This window comes from Oryzias melastigma, linkage group LG3 (assembly GCF_002922805.2).
Source record: "Oryzias melastigma strain HK-1 linkage group LG3, ASM292280v2, whole genome shotgun sequence".
NCBI classification, from domain to species: Eukaryota; Metazoa; Chordata; class Actinopteri; order Beloniformes; family Adrianichthyidae; genus Oryzias; species Oryzias melastigma.
This window is the reverse complement of record NC_050514.1, coordinates 10,486,517-10,502,049: the sequence shown is the minus strand read 5'-3', so window position 1 is coordinate 10,502,049 and position 15,533 is coordinate 10,486,517. Positions and strand designations below refer to the sequence as shown.

The 15,533-nt window shown below is 39.5% G+C and overlaps 1 protein-coding gene across 4 annotated transcripts in view; it reads right to left on the bottom strand.

Annotated features, from left to right (window-relative positions):
• fbn1 (fibrillin 1) overlaps positions 1-15,533 on the bottom strand; it is a 66,849-nt gene that overhangs the window by 35,644 nt on the left and 15,672 nt on the right. For all 4 annotated transcript variants that reach the window (XM_036217481.1, XM_036217484.1, XM_024295278.2 and 1 more), the window contains exons 7-31: positions 14,905-15,102; positions 14,055-14,180; positions 13,285-13,410; positions 11,026-11,178; positions 10,714-10,920; positions 8,834-8,986; positions 8,644-8,763; positions 8,437-8,562; positions 8,055-8,177; positions 7,189-7,311; positions 6,695-6,847; positions 6,229-6,282; positions 5,998-6,123; positions 5,785-5,910; positions 5,570-5,689; positions 5,119-5,256; positions 4,817-4,867; positions 4,592-4,717; positions 4,284-4,511; positions 4,080-4,205; positions 3,025-3,153; positions 2,113-2,238; positions 1,164-1,289; positions 957-1,079; positions 281-406 (exon numbers count right to left, since the gene is read on the bottom strand). In XM_036217481.1, coding sequence (XP_036073374.1) covers positions 281-406; positions 957-1,079; positions 1,164-1,289; positions 2,113-2,238; positions 3,025-3,153; positions 4,080-4,205; positions 4,284-4,511; positions 4,592-4,717; positions 4,817-4,867; positions 5,119-5,256; positions 5,570-5,689; positions 5,785-5,910; positions 5,998-6,123; positions 6,229-6,282; positions 6,695-6,847; positions 7,189-7,311; positions 8,055-8,177; positions 8,437-8,562; positions 8,644-8,763; positions 8,834-8,986; positions 10,714-10,920; positions 11,026-11,178; positions 13,285-13,410; positions 14,055-14,180; positions 14,905-15,102 — 3,333 coding nt within the window. The remainder of the gene's footprint in view (positions 1-280; positions 407-956; positions 1,080-1,163; positions 1,290-2,112; positions 2,239-3,024; positions 3,154-4,079; positions 4,206-4,283; positions 4,512-4,591; positions 4,718-4,816; positions 4,868-5,118; positions 5,257-5,569; positions 5,690-5,784; positions 5,911-5,997; positions 6,124-6,228; positions 6,283-6,694; positions 6,848-7,188; positions 7,312-8,054; positions 8,178-8,436; positions 8,563-8,643; positions 8,764-8,833; positions 8,987-10,713; positions 10,921-11,025; positions 11,179-13,284; positions 13,411-14,054; positions 14,181-14,904; positions 15,103-15,533) is intronic.

The window sequence follows — 15,533 nt, the reverse complement described above, 5'->3', positions numbered from 1 at the left end:
TCCGTGGAACCAGACGTCTAAATGTCACACATTCCTCCCTGCTCAGCCCAGCGAACACAACGTTCACTATCTTATAAATCAACAACATGACTCCCCACTCAGGCTCACAGATCTGAGTCATTAAACCGCATTCTCGTGACTCATATCTTGGATAACCTTAAAGACATTCATTATGTGTTGTGTGTGTGTGTTTGGAGGGGGGTAAATCAAACCTCCTGGTTTTAATAAGGGCAGCCCTGCAAAGTTTAATTCTGAACATTAAAAAATCTGCATCCGTTACCCAGGCACGACTTCATATCCTCAGATGACATGAAGCCGTCAAAGCAGAGGCATTGGTAAGTCCCTGGGGTGTTGGTGCACTGGCCCCCATCGCAGGTGTTTGGGTTCTCCTCACATTCATCAATATCTAAATATAGAAGAAGGAAAAGGAAGAAGGTGAAGGCAAAAATCAGGGAACGTCAATTGCTAACAGATATTTAATCAAATCTGTGAGGGTTACTAAGCAATGACAATATATTCATGTCTACATTATAGGGGTTAAATAGCTAAATCTACTTCTAAGGCAGTTTTAGAATAAATAAATTACAAAAAACATTTCTCATTGTCTGTGTAATGTTCTGACTTGTTTCTTAGTCTTCTGATTAAACTGAAAAATCAGTGTAAAAACCAGGTTTTTACACTTAATTTTAGTGTAAAATTTGCACATTTGAAGAACAACTTCAATAACAGTAAGTAAATCTGTTAAAATAAAAATAAATAAATAAATAAAAGTAGGATTTGAAGTTTCCTTCAGCTAATAGACAGTTTTGCCTTTACTCTGTATCTGCTTCTCTTTTCTGTTGATGCAGAAATGACTATTTTGGCAAATACAGACAGAAAAGTGCCAAGTACAGAAAAAAAATCCTAAGATTGAAAATTGAAGCCATATTTGAATAGAAGGAACCAAAGTTGCTCACCAATGCAGCTTCTTTGATCAGGCATCAAAGCATATCCGTTGTTGCAGCTGCACTCGTAGCTGCCCTCTGAGTTGGTGCAGAAAGTCTCACAGCCACCGTTCTCGATCATGCACTCATCAATGTCTGAGAAGGAACAAAAAAAAACGTGTTAAAATGACAGAAAAGTCCTCCTGTTTTCAAAGAAACTGCTGAAAATTAAAGACGTACCAACACAATTCACCAAGTCCTCAGTAGATTTGTATCCCGTGTTGCAGTTGCAGTAGTAGCTGCCAACCATATTGACACACTGGCCATTCCTGCACAGCCTGTCACTCAATTCACATTCATTGATGTCTGTGAAAGACAGAGTAAGATATCAAATGTGATCCACAAATACATCAAGTTTAGGAAAAACTGCACTTGAGAAATAAAGGAAGGAAAAAAGCAAAAACTGACATTCCAAAATCAAATTTAATCCACTCAAAAGCTTTGAATATGGAATCACTGAATAGAAAATTAAGTGAAATGTCCATTAATGTGTTGAAAGTCACAAAACAAGGTTCTGTGTTTCATCAGGAAAGTTGGGATGCTGCTAAAGCTGGTATAGGTCTGGAGTTTCACGGCAGCGTTGGAGCGGCGGACATAAAAGGTCCATACCCGGGTGCAAAAATCCACCCTTTGGGAAACGAATGTGACGATAACATTCCTCATCTAACTTAGAAAAAGGAAGGAGGCCAGTTTAGTACTATCCCTCCACTGAAAATAGCCAGTGCTCATCACAAAGCCGTAGTGTCAGCAGCGTTATATGACATGCATGAATTATTTTTAAGGATATTATGATCACAAGGCAGGTGGACATGATTAAATAAACATTCATGAGATATGTAATTCAACTAAGCTCAAGTATTTCTTTTGATTCTATTGTAAAGTAATTGATTTTCCAAAGTTTTACATACACTAAAATAATTAATGTGACCTTTTTGCTTCATGGTGATGTAACGTTAGAGACAATTCAGGCTAGATCTAATTGAATGAAAGTATTATATTAAAACAGACATAAATATAAAAACAAAATATGTAACAAATTTTTCACATGTTGAATCTTAATCAGATCTCACATAGATAATAAAAGAAGGAGAGAAAATGACAGATTAAAGTAAAAGGCCTGGATTCTAACCTAGACAGGCTGACCCATCAGGGGTGATCTCATGTCCTGGGGGGCAAACGCACTGAAAGCTGCCCTCTGTGTTCACACATTCGCCCCCACGACACAGCTGAGGGTTCCTCTCACATTCATCAATGTCTGAAAAGGGAACAAATAAGGTTAGATTTTGAATACACTAACACCAGCTTCTAAAACGATCAGACAAAAGTTTGCATGAACAAATGGGGCAACAGCAGACAGTCTGCCTCTGTTTATCCTTCCAAAAAAGTAAAATAAAAAATTTAATTCTCCCAGCATCGACATGATTTCTATTGGCATTCAAGTTTGAGTCTAACTGGAGTTTGAATAACGCGACTGAGCCGTGTTGTTTGGCACAACAAACTGTTTTTAAGAATGTAATCAAATAATACCAATCGCTGACCAGAAGACAAACAGCTTTTTACACAGATGGTTTAACATTCAGTGTAATAGTTGCATATAAAACTGCTCTTGAATGCCAGCTGACTGGCTGCATATCCAGACGGAATAAAGGACAATTATCTTTAACATTATCATAAAAGTGGACCGGTTTTATGAGCTTTTGTGGCTCATGGACTGCTCATTTTGAGCTCGTTCAAACAGAACACACACATACACACAACTATCTAAAAATATATAAACAAACTGCCACAGCATACAAATATTAGATCACATCATCCACTTCCAGAGCTGGTTCCATGTCTGGCTTGTCTGGTTAAGCACCTCATTCAGAGTTTATACCTCAACAGGGAGGAGTGGGGGGGGGTGTGATTCTCGCAGTCTCTCCTTATACGAGAAGACCTTAACTGGCAAAAATGTCTCTTCCCCTTTAGTTCATCTTCTGAAAAACTTTTCAGAGACGTCACACTGTCTGTAGCCTCTTCAGATGTAGGATTCATTGCTCACCCATGCAGTTCTTCATCATCATGAAACCACTCTCGAAACCTTCGAAGCAGTTACACTCGAAATCCCCTGGCGTGTTGACACACGTGCCCTGTCCACACAGGTCCGGAGAGATGCGGCACTCGTCGATGTCTAGAAAGGAAGTACAAAACAATCCACGGTGATGACTTTAAACTCCCATAACATCCACAACCACAGAAACAAAAGAAAGATCTATAAACACAACAGTTACGATAAGAAGAAAACAACCCGAGAGGCAAAGATTTAAAGTTTAATTGGCGGGGCAAGCAGAGCGTGAACGCACAAAGTATTTGGGTAGAGACTACAACATGAAAGACAGACTATAAAAATGAGACTGAGTGGAGATTAAGTGGCTCCTCAAGCAGATTCCGCCAGTCTAAAACTTAAGACCTGGCCTCCATTCAGTTGTAAGCCACATTCTGAAACATTTAACACAAAGACGTCAGGCTGGAATCTCAATGGTATGAGGTTAAAAGGTCCCAGGTGTAATTTTCTTACCCAGAGCCTATAAAACATTTCTCAATAAATAAACTGCAATGCAATTTAAACCTTCAGATATGTGTGCACATTTCAGCTAGGCCATAATGCAGCTAACCAGACTACGTGGGAGCAGCTCCAGCAAACCCAACACAGCCAGACTCCCATTAGGCTGAGTGAACTGAATCTATGCAAGGGCTTTACACCACTTTACTTTAATTAGAGCTGGCGGAGAGATCTGTAAATTTGTAACTGATGACGGATGGCTGCACTTGTGAAAAGACGATGCAGCAGAGTTACAAGGGGAAAAAATCCTATTTATATGTACATGTATTCATGTACATGTTTGTGAGGTAAAGATTTCTGAGCCTACAGGAGGATCTAGTAGTGGCTGTAGAAATGATTTATCAGTCTTTACTGCACAGTTAGAACTAAAGATGTAATCAACTTGTCTAAATATATATTTCCAAGAAACACTCAGGAAACCTGGGAAAAAAAAATGAATCAAATCCTAAGCAAATCTGAAGATACTTCTTGATTTAGCTTGATAAGTATCTCACCAGTACAGTTCCTCTCGTCTGCATCCAAAGCGAAACCATTATCACAGCGACATCGGAAGCTGCCAATGGTGTTCCGGCACCTCCCATTGGAGCATAGGGTGTTGATCATCCTGCATTCATTTATGTCTAGGTGTAGAGCAGAGATATGACTCAATGTTAGATGCTCCAGCGATACACTCTACGCCGTGCACTGTGAAGCACTACCTTTGAGGAAAGGTCTGCCATTGATGAAGTCCCCCCTGTGTGAGAAGCCTGGGCCACGAGGACAGAGCTGGGCGAACTCCGGAGTACCGTTTTCTGGACATTCATCGCACTCTGGACCCCAGGCAACTCCGACCGAGCAGCAGCAGGCGTCCACGCGGTGCCTCCCCGATATGGGTGTTCCACAGCGCTCATCGTCATGGGTCAGATAGCAATGCTCTGTGCGCAGGTCTGCACGTAAAAACAACACACGAGCGTGTCATTTTTTAAAAACACTGATTTAGACGCATTTAAAAGACAGATATATCTACCAATGCAAGTTCTTCCGCTGACATCAACGGTCATCCCGGGGGGACACTGGCAGAAAAAGGAACCTTGTGTGTTTACACACTTGCCATTGATGCAAACGCCAGGAAACACCTGACATTCATCCACATCTGAGAGCAGAGAGGCCAAGAAGGACATTTTTGCTCCATAAAACTGTCACAGGAAAAGGAGAATTATTTGTATGAAGATCATCTCAAAGCAGCTCTTACCCTCACAGACATTTCCTTTGACTCTGGCGAAACCTTTACCACAGATTGGATCTAGAAAAAAGGGAAGTACATTAAAAAAAGGAAAATTAAGTTAGAAAAAACTGGTTAAATACAGATTTGTAAAACCTCACCTGCATTTTTTTGTCTTTATTAAATTGAATTTAAGACATATATAAAACCATAGACATACTGTGAACAGCAGTTCCGTGCCCATATCAGAATGCTTTTAGCCGTAGCTAGTTTGTCCTTCTTTGATTTACAATTACAAATATAGAAAATGAGGAAAACACATTGTTAGTCACCTTTTTCACATTTGGCACATGGACTATTCCAGGCTTCTCCCAGTGTGGCGCAGCAGTGAGACTTGAGCGTGGCTCCGTTGATGTTGACTTCACAGCGATTATTCACTATCTTCAGCCAGCAGGTGCTCTTAACTGTCTCTGTTTAACAGGAGTTATTGGACATACAACACACTGATGATGTCATGCGGCTGCTTTTGCTCTGACAGCATGTCTGCAGATACAGGAACCATTTATTAGACCAGATTTTTATTTTATTTCTTTTTTTTTAGAATTAAAGTCTGGGATCAGTAGTTGTCAACATGTAGATGAAAAGAAACTCAAGTTAACAAGTTTTTCCTTTTTAGTTTGTTTCATTCATAAAAATGTCCAGGTTATTCATAAAAAATGTCCAGGTTATTCATAGCTGATGTTAAGATTTCCTTTCAACCGTGTTTTGGTGAAGTTGGCTTACCTATGCACTCTAAGCCAGTGCTGTCTAAAGAGCTGCCCGCTGAACACGTGCACACAAACGAGCCTTGGCTGTTCACGCAGTCCCCGTTGATGCAAGGGTTTGACTCACACTCATTTATATCTACGGAGCAGAAAAACGCTGACTTCAGTCTACTGCGTTTGCTTATGTCACACACTTCACTTTAAGACAAAATAAAAAAAAGGTAATGTTCTGACCCTCGCAGACTTCCGTTTCCGGATCAAACCGGAATCCTTTGAAGCACTGACAGGTGAAACTTCCTGGCGTGTTCCTGCACAAACCGTTGTCACAGAGCAGGCTGTTCATCATACACTCATTAATGTCTGAAAAGACATAAACAAAAATGATTATAGACAGTCATAAAACAAATTGTAAAGGAAACGTGTCTGGTTTTGGAGCAGTTCACACACCAACACAGTTTTTTCCTGAGAGGTCCACCTCAAAGCCTACATTGCAGGTGCATTTGTACGTCCGCAGCATATTCTCACACACTCCGTTCTGGCAGATGTCAGGGTCCAGAGCACATTCATTAATATCTGAAAACGCAGAAGGAACTTTATGAGCACATGATCTCAAGCAGCACGGCTCGGTCACAATGCATTAAAAACCCTTGGAGCACACATGACCAAACTTGTTATTACCTCTTCCATCGCCGGTTGTGCCACCGCCACTGGGGCAGAGAGCCTGGAACTCAGCTGCAATAAAAACACACAAAAACAAATCAGCTTTGCTGATAAAAATGGAAACAAAAAAAACTAAAAGCTGATTTTTTTTATACCATGTCATTACCCAGGGAATGGTTTTCTCGTTGAGCCTGCATGTATATAAAAACATCTCCTAATGTGGTGCAGTTCTTTTGATACGGAGACTTTAACTGGCAGGAGTAATGAAAAGTAAATGAAAGGCTTCATTTGGGAGGATGTGTTCAAGATTAAAACGTGGGAGTCTGAGGCCAAACAGCTTGACTCCATGATTGCTGTTCTGTCAATTAAGAAATTCACTCAGGTATTCTGGGAGAATAAAGCAAAGGACTCTGGCTTTTTGATAAGCTATTTTTGACTGGTTTTGTTGTGTGTGAGCAGGCTGGAGCAGTTTGAGCATCCGTACCCGAGCTCTCTCTGGGACAGGGCTGGCAGGGTTCTCCGTAGGCATACTCCGTGCTTGCACAGCAGCACTCCGACTTGGTCACAGCTCCAAACAGAGGCCTAACACATTGCCCTCGATTGTAGCCGCCATAACAAGTACTCCGCATGTGTGTGTCTGTTCAAAGAGGGAAAAAAAGTGTTTAAAAAAATGATAAAAAGCTATAAAAATTAAAGTAATAGTTAAAAAGATATAAGTTGCAACAATGTTAGCCAAAACAAGTGATTGTTCTTCTGCCATAATAATCAAGGATTTATTAAAGAAATGTAACCATAGTGACCTTATCCAGATGGGAAGTCCACCAAAGGAAAGCCACATTACAAAAAAATTAAACAAAAAAAATTGACCTCCGTGTGCTACATTGGAGAGGTTGAACAAAATGAAATTTAAAACAAGAAATAGTTGTATTGTTGCTAGATGACAGCCAAAAAAAATATTTATTTCTTTGTTCAATTCACCAACACAGACTCGTCCATCCAGGCCCACCGCCATCCCGGCCATACACTCGCAGCGGAAGGATCCCTCCGTGTTGACGCAGTGTCCATTCATGCACATGCCTGGAGTCTCGCACTCATCAATGTCTGCAACACAAGCACATAAAAGACTCTCAACATCTAAAGAAGGAGGCTGGAGCGCGCCAAACTGCAGCCCACATTCACCTCTGTGATCTCAACAAAATAAACATTTTCCTATCTAAACTTCATCGCCTCACAGTTTTGCAAGAATCGTGATAATGACATCAATCAGACAGTAATTGAGTCATGCGTGCACAACACTGTATGTGTGTTTGTGTGTGCTTTGGGTGTGATGGGGAGCAGCCACACTTTGGAGAGACAATGAGGCCCCAGGGCCTCTTTAGACTACACATTTCATTAAAGTCTGCATACATAAGCACACTTCGCCCACACCCTAGTCTCCAATTTATTTATTTTCACATTACCAAACCAGGTCAGTGTCTCTGAGATTAGACGTCTGCACAAACAGGCATTACACTTTCACTGATTTAAAGGGTATTTGAGTCCAAAGCTTTGAATGTGTTTGAGTGCAACAAAAGAGCGGATCAATTGTTGGCTTTATAGCGTGATTTGCTAATCTCGGGATGGGGCCACATGGCTTGTTTTGCACAAGACAGCTTTGGCAAAGGCTGTCTGTTTGAATTTAAGAAAAAAGGCGGACCCTGACTATCAACCAACCCCAATTCCCTTCCAGGATGTTGGGGGATTTTTTCAAGGCTTTTTGGGGATTTTTACCCTGCGTGTTTTGGTCTGCTGAACATGCTAGAACGATAGAGAAGTGCACGGAAGAAAAGATCCAACCAACGCACCTACACACATGCGTCCACTGGTGTCCAGCAGGAATCCTGATTTACAAATACATTTAAAGCTGCCATCTTCATTAATGCACAGTCCATTGAGGCACATGTTTCTGATCAGGCATTCATCTTGGTCTAAAAAGAAGAGAATTCAAGTTATGGGTGTGGAAGAACAACAGCTGTGTAAGTGTACTTTGTGTTAGACTGTCACATATTATTACTGGGTTTCATAAAAATAATAAAACTTTCATTTATTAGCCTCAGAAATGGATCACAATAAAAGGAAGCATGTGTTAATATGTTGTTATGTTTGGAGATTCAATACAGAATAAAAAAGTCTGATCACTTGAAGGCATTCATTAAACATTTTGTGCAGACATTTCATTTGACAAACCTTGACAATTTTTTCCATCTGCTGAAATTTCAAACCCGGCGTTGCAGACGCAGTGGAAGCTCCCCTCAGTGTTCACACAGCGGCCGTTGTTGCAGATCCGACCGTTTGCCACGCACTCGTCCAGATCTGACAGAAACCAAACCACAGAGGACACTAAGCACACACTCTGTATCTTCTTAAATCATGCTTGGGCGTGTGGGGTTTTACCCCGGCACTCCGTCCTGGTCGCAGTTGACTGGAAGCCAGCGGGACACTGACAGATGTAAGACCCCGGGGTGTTCACACATTCTCCATGCGCACACGGGTTTCTCTCGCACTCATCATCATCTGGAGAGAAAAATGTGACGCTTTAAGGCCTGAACCAGCAGAATGCAGCCACTAAGGTGTCAGAACTAACCAATGCATTCGCCCCTTCTGTCCAGCTTGAAGCCCATGTTGCACTCGCAGCGATATGACCCTCCCGGCAACGGGACACACCTGCCATTCAGGCAGAGGTTTCGGAAGGCCTGGCATGCGTTGCTTATATTTTGTGTTTGGATAACAAAAGGAACTAATGAAACAAAAAATAATAGTTAAGAAATGTATTTAGGCAAAAGACAATTTTTTAATAGATTTTTGGCTTTTTTGCAAGCAAAAAATTCTACAAGTAGATCATCCAAAAAAATTAAGAAATAAAAAAGCACAAAAACAAAGATTGAAAAGAGAATTCTGAAAAAGATTTTTTGCATTTGATTTAGTTTTGGACGGAGTTGTTGAATATAATTATTTTTTCTATAAAAAAGACGACTTTACATTTGGTTTTGAAACACATTGACCAATAGAGTTTATGGTTAGCTCTGTGGCTGAAGACTGGTCAGTTCTTAACCTTCTTTACAGACCTATTCCAATGAAAATTTAATTTTTATATTATAAATCTATTTTTACATTTCCCCTTTGTGTATTCAGGCAGAACAGGTTAAGAACAACATTCTAATTTACAACTGTGGCCTGGCAAAAGGCAAAACTTTTAGAGAAAGCAAAGAAAGAGGTTACAAGAACAAGAAATACAAATGAATAGAATCAGAAAAAAATTGTATTTGTAAAGTTTTTAAACATGTTATTGTGGCATTTTTCCTCATGATGGAAGACATATATTAAAAAAAGAGGATTAAAATTGCATTTCTAAGTGTTTCTTTATCAAAACAATGTCAATCAGGAGCAGATAAAAAACGTAAAAAAAAAGCTTGTAACTGAGACATAGAAGCTACGATGGACAAGACACAAGTGATGCTCTAGTCTGATGCATTCACTTGTAAATGACTACATTCATGTACGTCTTTGTTTTCCTCATCTGAGCTCACATCTGGCTCAAACAGTACAGCTGGATAACTCCAATATTGCTCGCCATTTTTGCTGCAACAGTAATGTTAGGTTGGGGTTGTAAACTAGTGGGACAGTGTATATAGATGGATGATGGGAAGTAGGGGCAGATCTACTCCATACCAGCAGATGAATTTCCAATAAACTAGTGCTGCTCTGCATAAACTGTCCTAGAAAATATATATATATATATTTTGTTTTGTTATTTTGACTAAAAACGACATAATCATAATCAAAAGACAGCTGGGAATGCTTTTACAACAGATCAAAAGATGATCAGAGTGGGACTTTAACACTATTTCAGATCATTTTGATGAGTAAGCTGCTCAGATAGTTGTTGAGTTACATGAGGGGTTTGTTTTTTCTCAAAGCGTTTTAGTGACCTCCCTCTAAAACTGTGCCAGAGGTTTTTTGGTTTGTTGGATGCTACTTTGCCGATGAAAAACTAGCCTGCTATGTGGCTAACTTAATGCACTTGAAGAATGTCTCCATTCACAAGGGGGAACTCCAACCCTCTTTCAAATGGCTCTCCAACATAAATAGAGACTTGTGTTTTCTTTATTAACTGGGTTAACATACGCCTCTAAAAAAAACCCAGATGTATGGTAAAATGTATCAATAGTAAATAAATCAAATGTTAATGTTAAATTTGCATTTAAGTATAATAGGTGTAGGCTTTTTTTACACACCATTATTTTTAACAAAAGGTGTAACATATATTTTGCTGCTTCTTTGAGATTTTCTATGTTTCTGAATTTTGTAAACACTATTTTTTGTCAGTTTGATGACAAAAATCCAAATTGAAGGAGAATACCTTTAGATAGTAAGACTAATTTTTAAAAATATTATTAGACAGTTCAAATTATTGTTTTTTGTCGGAATATTTCAACCAAACAGAAGTTGTGGGAAGTGGGATACCTTGTGGTTGTGGCAGTACTGGAATTTGCTCAGGAATATGGTCAGGGATCCGCTCCCTCTCTGGGATTGGAGGGGGTTCATAAATCCTTGGCCTGTCTGGACGTGGAACTGGATAGACATTGGGCATGTCCGGCCTTGGACCGGGACCAGGGAACACAACTGCATCGTTGCTATCAGGTATCTGAATGCACAGCCTCTGGTATCCCTCTGACAGAAGCGCATCAATAAACAGTGGAATGTGAGCTCAGCGCTGAGACATGGAGACTCATGAGAACAGAAAATGTAAAGCTTTGTGACGGTGAGCCACTCCACCTGTTCCACGAATGGGGCACATCTCAGGGGTGGAGCCGTCAGACCAGCAACGTCCACTGTCGCAGCAACACTGCATTTTAGTCAGCAGCTGCGAATTCTGGTTGGCGCAGCGCCCATTCAGAAGGCTAGCGTAGCAGTATCCGCCACGGCCGTCTGTGGGAAAGAACGCAGAATAGAATCCATTTTTTTTTTTTTTTACAAAGAATGGCCTATGCAGTTCCAACGTTCACCAAACTGTCAAGAGTTAAATCAGAAAGAATGTGTTTCCCTTTCAGAGCGTCCATCCTTTGGAAGATGAAAGCCACTTGCAGATGGAACATTTCATATGAAGGTGAGAACTTGACTTTTTTTCTTCCTACCTGCACAACTTTCATCTATACTCTTCCCAATGATAAAAATAACCGAATACATTTCAAAAGTTATTAATAGAAAGAAGAATAAGAGCATTTTAAAGTTACATATGTTTGGTGTTATAAACCTGTTATTTTAATAAAAGACAGCAATATGTAAAGTTTGCTATCATACCTCAAAATCCATTAATATTAATTGTGAACTTCTAAAAGGTTCAATTTTGGATCTTATTCTGTTTCTTTTATATATAAATAATATTTGAAAAGTATCAAATTTATTGAAAGTTGTTTTTTGTTCATGACTCAAGCCTTTTTGTTCAGAAAAAACAATAATAACTAATAACTCTCAACACTTATCTGTTTGCCCAGCTGTTGGACAGGACAAATTAAAGAAAAAAGAAAAAAACAATAAAACATTTAATAGAACATATTGAATTAAAATGAATAAATTTAAATATTTGTTCAATAATAATACACTTTCATTGAATTTGGAAAATAAAACAGTCTATTGATGGAGTAAAAGTGGAAAAAGGTTTAGATTTCTTGGGATATTTTTTAATTGAATTTAGTTTTGGAAGCTCAGTATATCATATATTTAAAGTAAAGTGTCTAAAGCTGTATTTGTTTTTAATAATGTTAAGTGCTATTTATCCTGTAATGTGCTGCGAATGTTATATTGTTCAATTGTGTTGCCTATTTTTTGCATCAAAGTGTGGGATAATACATGTAAAACCAATATAATGCCATCATGTTTACTGCAGAAAAGGACTATTGGAATAATAGATAAAGTTGGATATTAGGGAACATAGGAATGCATTATTTATTCTTTGTTTTCACTAATAATTTTAAGTTAAAAGTTGATTGCTCCACTTTAAAAACAAATGAGTTTATCCTTTGTCAGTGTAAAAGTTTGGAAAAAGAAATATCTAAAAAGTAATTAAAATAAACTTTTATTTAAAGAAATTGTAGAGAAAAAACTTAAAAGAGTGGTTAGTGTTGTGAGTCGTGGTGAGCGATAAAAGCTGTCTAGGATTGTCTTTCTTTTTTTGTTAAAATTTTAAAATAGGGGAGGAAATAAGTAAGAATTTCATTTTTCTCACTGCTCTTTTCCTTCCATTAAGTTATGTAGTCATGATGAGCATTCAATATGTTATGGAGAGCGGTGACTCTCATTAAATGAAAATATAAACAGAACAGAACTGCACTTAAGAGACTTTTAACCAAAAATAAATTACCAATATGTAGTCATTTACACTCAGACAGTTTTTGTTATCTTATTCAAATCTTTGACATCCTTTCTGGAAGATGAAAAAGGGCAAAAAACAATTGAAGTTTGCCCCTTAAGGAGTCCTGACTATCAAATTTAGGGTGATACAAATTCACTTTCTGGCACAAAATATACCACATTCCTGAAAACACACAAGCCTGGATATGTTGGTGCATCCATTCATGCAAGAATGTGAAAATGAATGTTTATTAATAACATCCTTTCCTTCCCTGATCCTGGTAACATTTAACTGGACAAAGAAGCTCTGTGACTGCTTTTGGGTAATCACGATGACGATCCCTGTTCATGCAGGCTGAAGCATAGATCCACACAAACTTCCTTTCTTCCAAAATGAAATGTTTACTGAAGACCGAACGGGTTTGTTTAGTTTCTCTCATCACATGCTCCCCTCAGTTCAAAGAAAAGTCATTTCAATTTTCTGGAACTACAAACATGCAAGTGACTACTGACCTAATTTCTACCAGCTGGAACACTGAGTGGAATTCAATCTTATCTGCTTTAATTGCCAAACATAGAAAGAAACAAAAAAAGATGTGGGAAAGGAACGAGCAGCATCTTAGCTTTGATTATTTTTCCATTTATTCTAGTAGAACAAAGAAGAAAAGTATTTAAATGACTTACCAATGCACCTAGATCCATCAACAGAGGTGTAATACCCCTGAGGACACTTGCAGAAATAGCTGCCGACAGTATTGGAGCATTCGCCCACTCCACAAAGACCGGGGATGTTTGAGCACTCGTCCAGATCTGAGAGGGAAAAGGATTTGTTACCAAACCACATTTAAAGAAAAACATAAAAAATGTAGACAAAACAGCTTTATTTGTAAAACACCTTGTATACACACACAGGCAATTCAATAAACCTTTAACTGTGCAGGAAATGTGGATTATTTTATTTGACAACAATAAAAATTAACAAAGCTCCTAATAAAGTTTCATCTGTGGTGATATTTTAGAACTATGTGAAAAGCGTATATATATTCTGAAAGTTAGTAAAGGTTAACATAATTCTCAACTGAAAGAAAACCCCATTGTATTCTTTTTTTTTTTAGTTTTATTTGCAACTTTACTGAAGAGTTTTGCACTTAAAAGTTCAACAAGCCTCACATTTAAGAGAGAAAACAGAGTGGTGCTTTGGTTTAATTAAACTTTTTTTTTTTTAAGGGAAGGGCATGAAGTTGCTTATGTGTGGTCCTCTCGCCACAAAGTAATAATCCGAAAACCATGACAGAGGTGAAGCGGACCACAAAGAGACGGATGTGGCTTCAAACCCTCTGAACTTGCAGGAGCTTTTAAAATATTCTTCAGTGTACTCTGTCATTCAAACTGACACGGAAAAGCTGGCGGCTCACGCTTTCACAGCGATAGCTGCTGGCTGGCTTAATTCTTACCTTCACATTTCTGAGAGATCTCGTGGAACTTGTGGCCAGCAGGGCATTTACATTCAAAGGATCCCACTGTGTTGATGCAGTTCCCTCCTTGACAGATGCCAGGAATGGCGTGGCACTCATCCACATCTGAAAGTGGACAACATTTCTGTCAGTACTGGCTGACATAAACACAAGTCTGAACTTCTATTCATGTTTGAAAACTTCTTTAGAACTGGGATTCCTTTGAAAATAATGTTGCATGAGTGAAGAGGGACTGAGTCCTGCAAGTTTTTGAAAATGGAGCCAAACCAGACAGGTGCACATATCATATCATTTATGAAGGTAAAGCATCCAATTAGAAGTTATTTTGTTTTTCAGGTGCACTTGTGACTGAATTTAATGTGTCTAATGATTTCGCCTGACTCCTGCAGGATGATGCTGTCCCAGAGAACTCTGTGTTCCTCTGGACGCTGGCTCGGGTTCGCCTCCCCTGCCGAGGTTCTGATGTTGTCGGGTCTGGAGCAGCCAGACAGGGTCGTCTTACCAGAAATGAGCTCTCCCACGTGGCACTGCCACTGACCCGTGTTACTGACTCTGACAGGCCCGCCACAGCGGGTGTCTGAGGGCATTCCATACACATGTGGGAGGCACTGCCACCCACCCAAATTTAACCCAATTAGAATTAATCCTCTGGAGAGAGGATAGCAGGCAGAGGTGAGGACAGTGAGGCCAGACAAGAGAGGGAAAGAGTTAAAAGGGAAAGCAGGTAGAAGAAAAGAGTTTAAATTCAGAAGTTCAGACAGAGGTTGACGGTAGAAAAAGAGAGATCTGCAAACAGAAGAAGAAACAGACTCGGACGAGCAGACTTTACCTTGGCATGCCCCGGTGCGGTGGTTGGGTATGAACCCTCTTCTGCAGGGGTGAGGCTGGGCTGGGCACATCTCGCAAGGGTGACCCCATGCTCGCCCCACGGTGGCACAACATAATGTTTTCGTGCACACGATGCCTGTGAGCTGGCCTTGGCACATCTGGTTATTCACAGAGGCAAAGCATGGCCCAGTGCGGTAATCTGGAAAGTGAGATCGGTGTTTGGGATTTACCAAATTTAGGAATACATTTTAATTGTTCCTTTAAAGTGCTGACACAATTTCATGAAATATTGTGAAATATCTGTGAAATGTTATGAAAGAAAAGCACAAAGAAAAACAATCATGTCCACCTTGTCTTTACTGTAGGTTTCATGGCAGATGGTTTAAAGTCCTACTCTGATTAAAATAAATTGTGATTTTGGTTTGTGGTGACACGCTCTTGCGACACAGTCTCACTTCCAACTCGTCATGTATGGACGTATAGTTCGGGCCCCCTCTGTGTCACTTTTTGATGTTTTGGGTGTCTCGAATTCATCATTTTTTTTAATGTGCTGGCTGTTCCCATTAAATCACAGGACTCAATATCGGTCCACATCCCGGTACCGGTCTGCCTCCCAGGGGCTGAGGACCC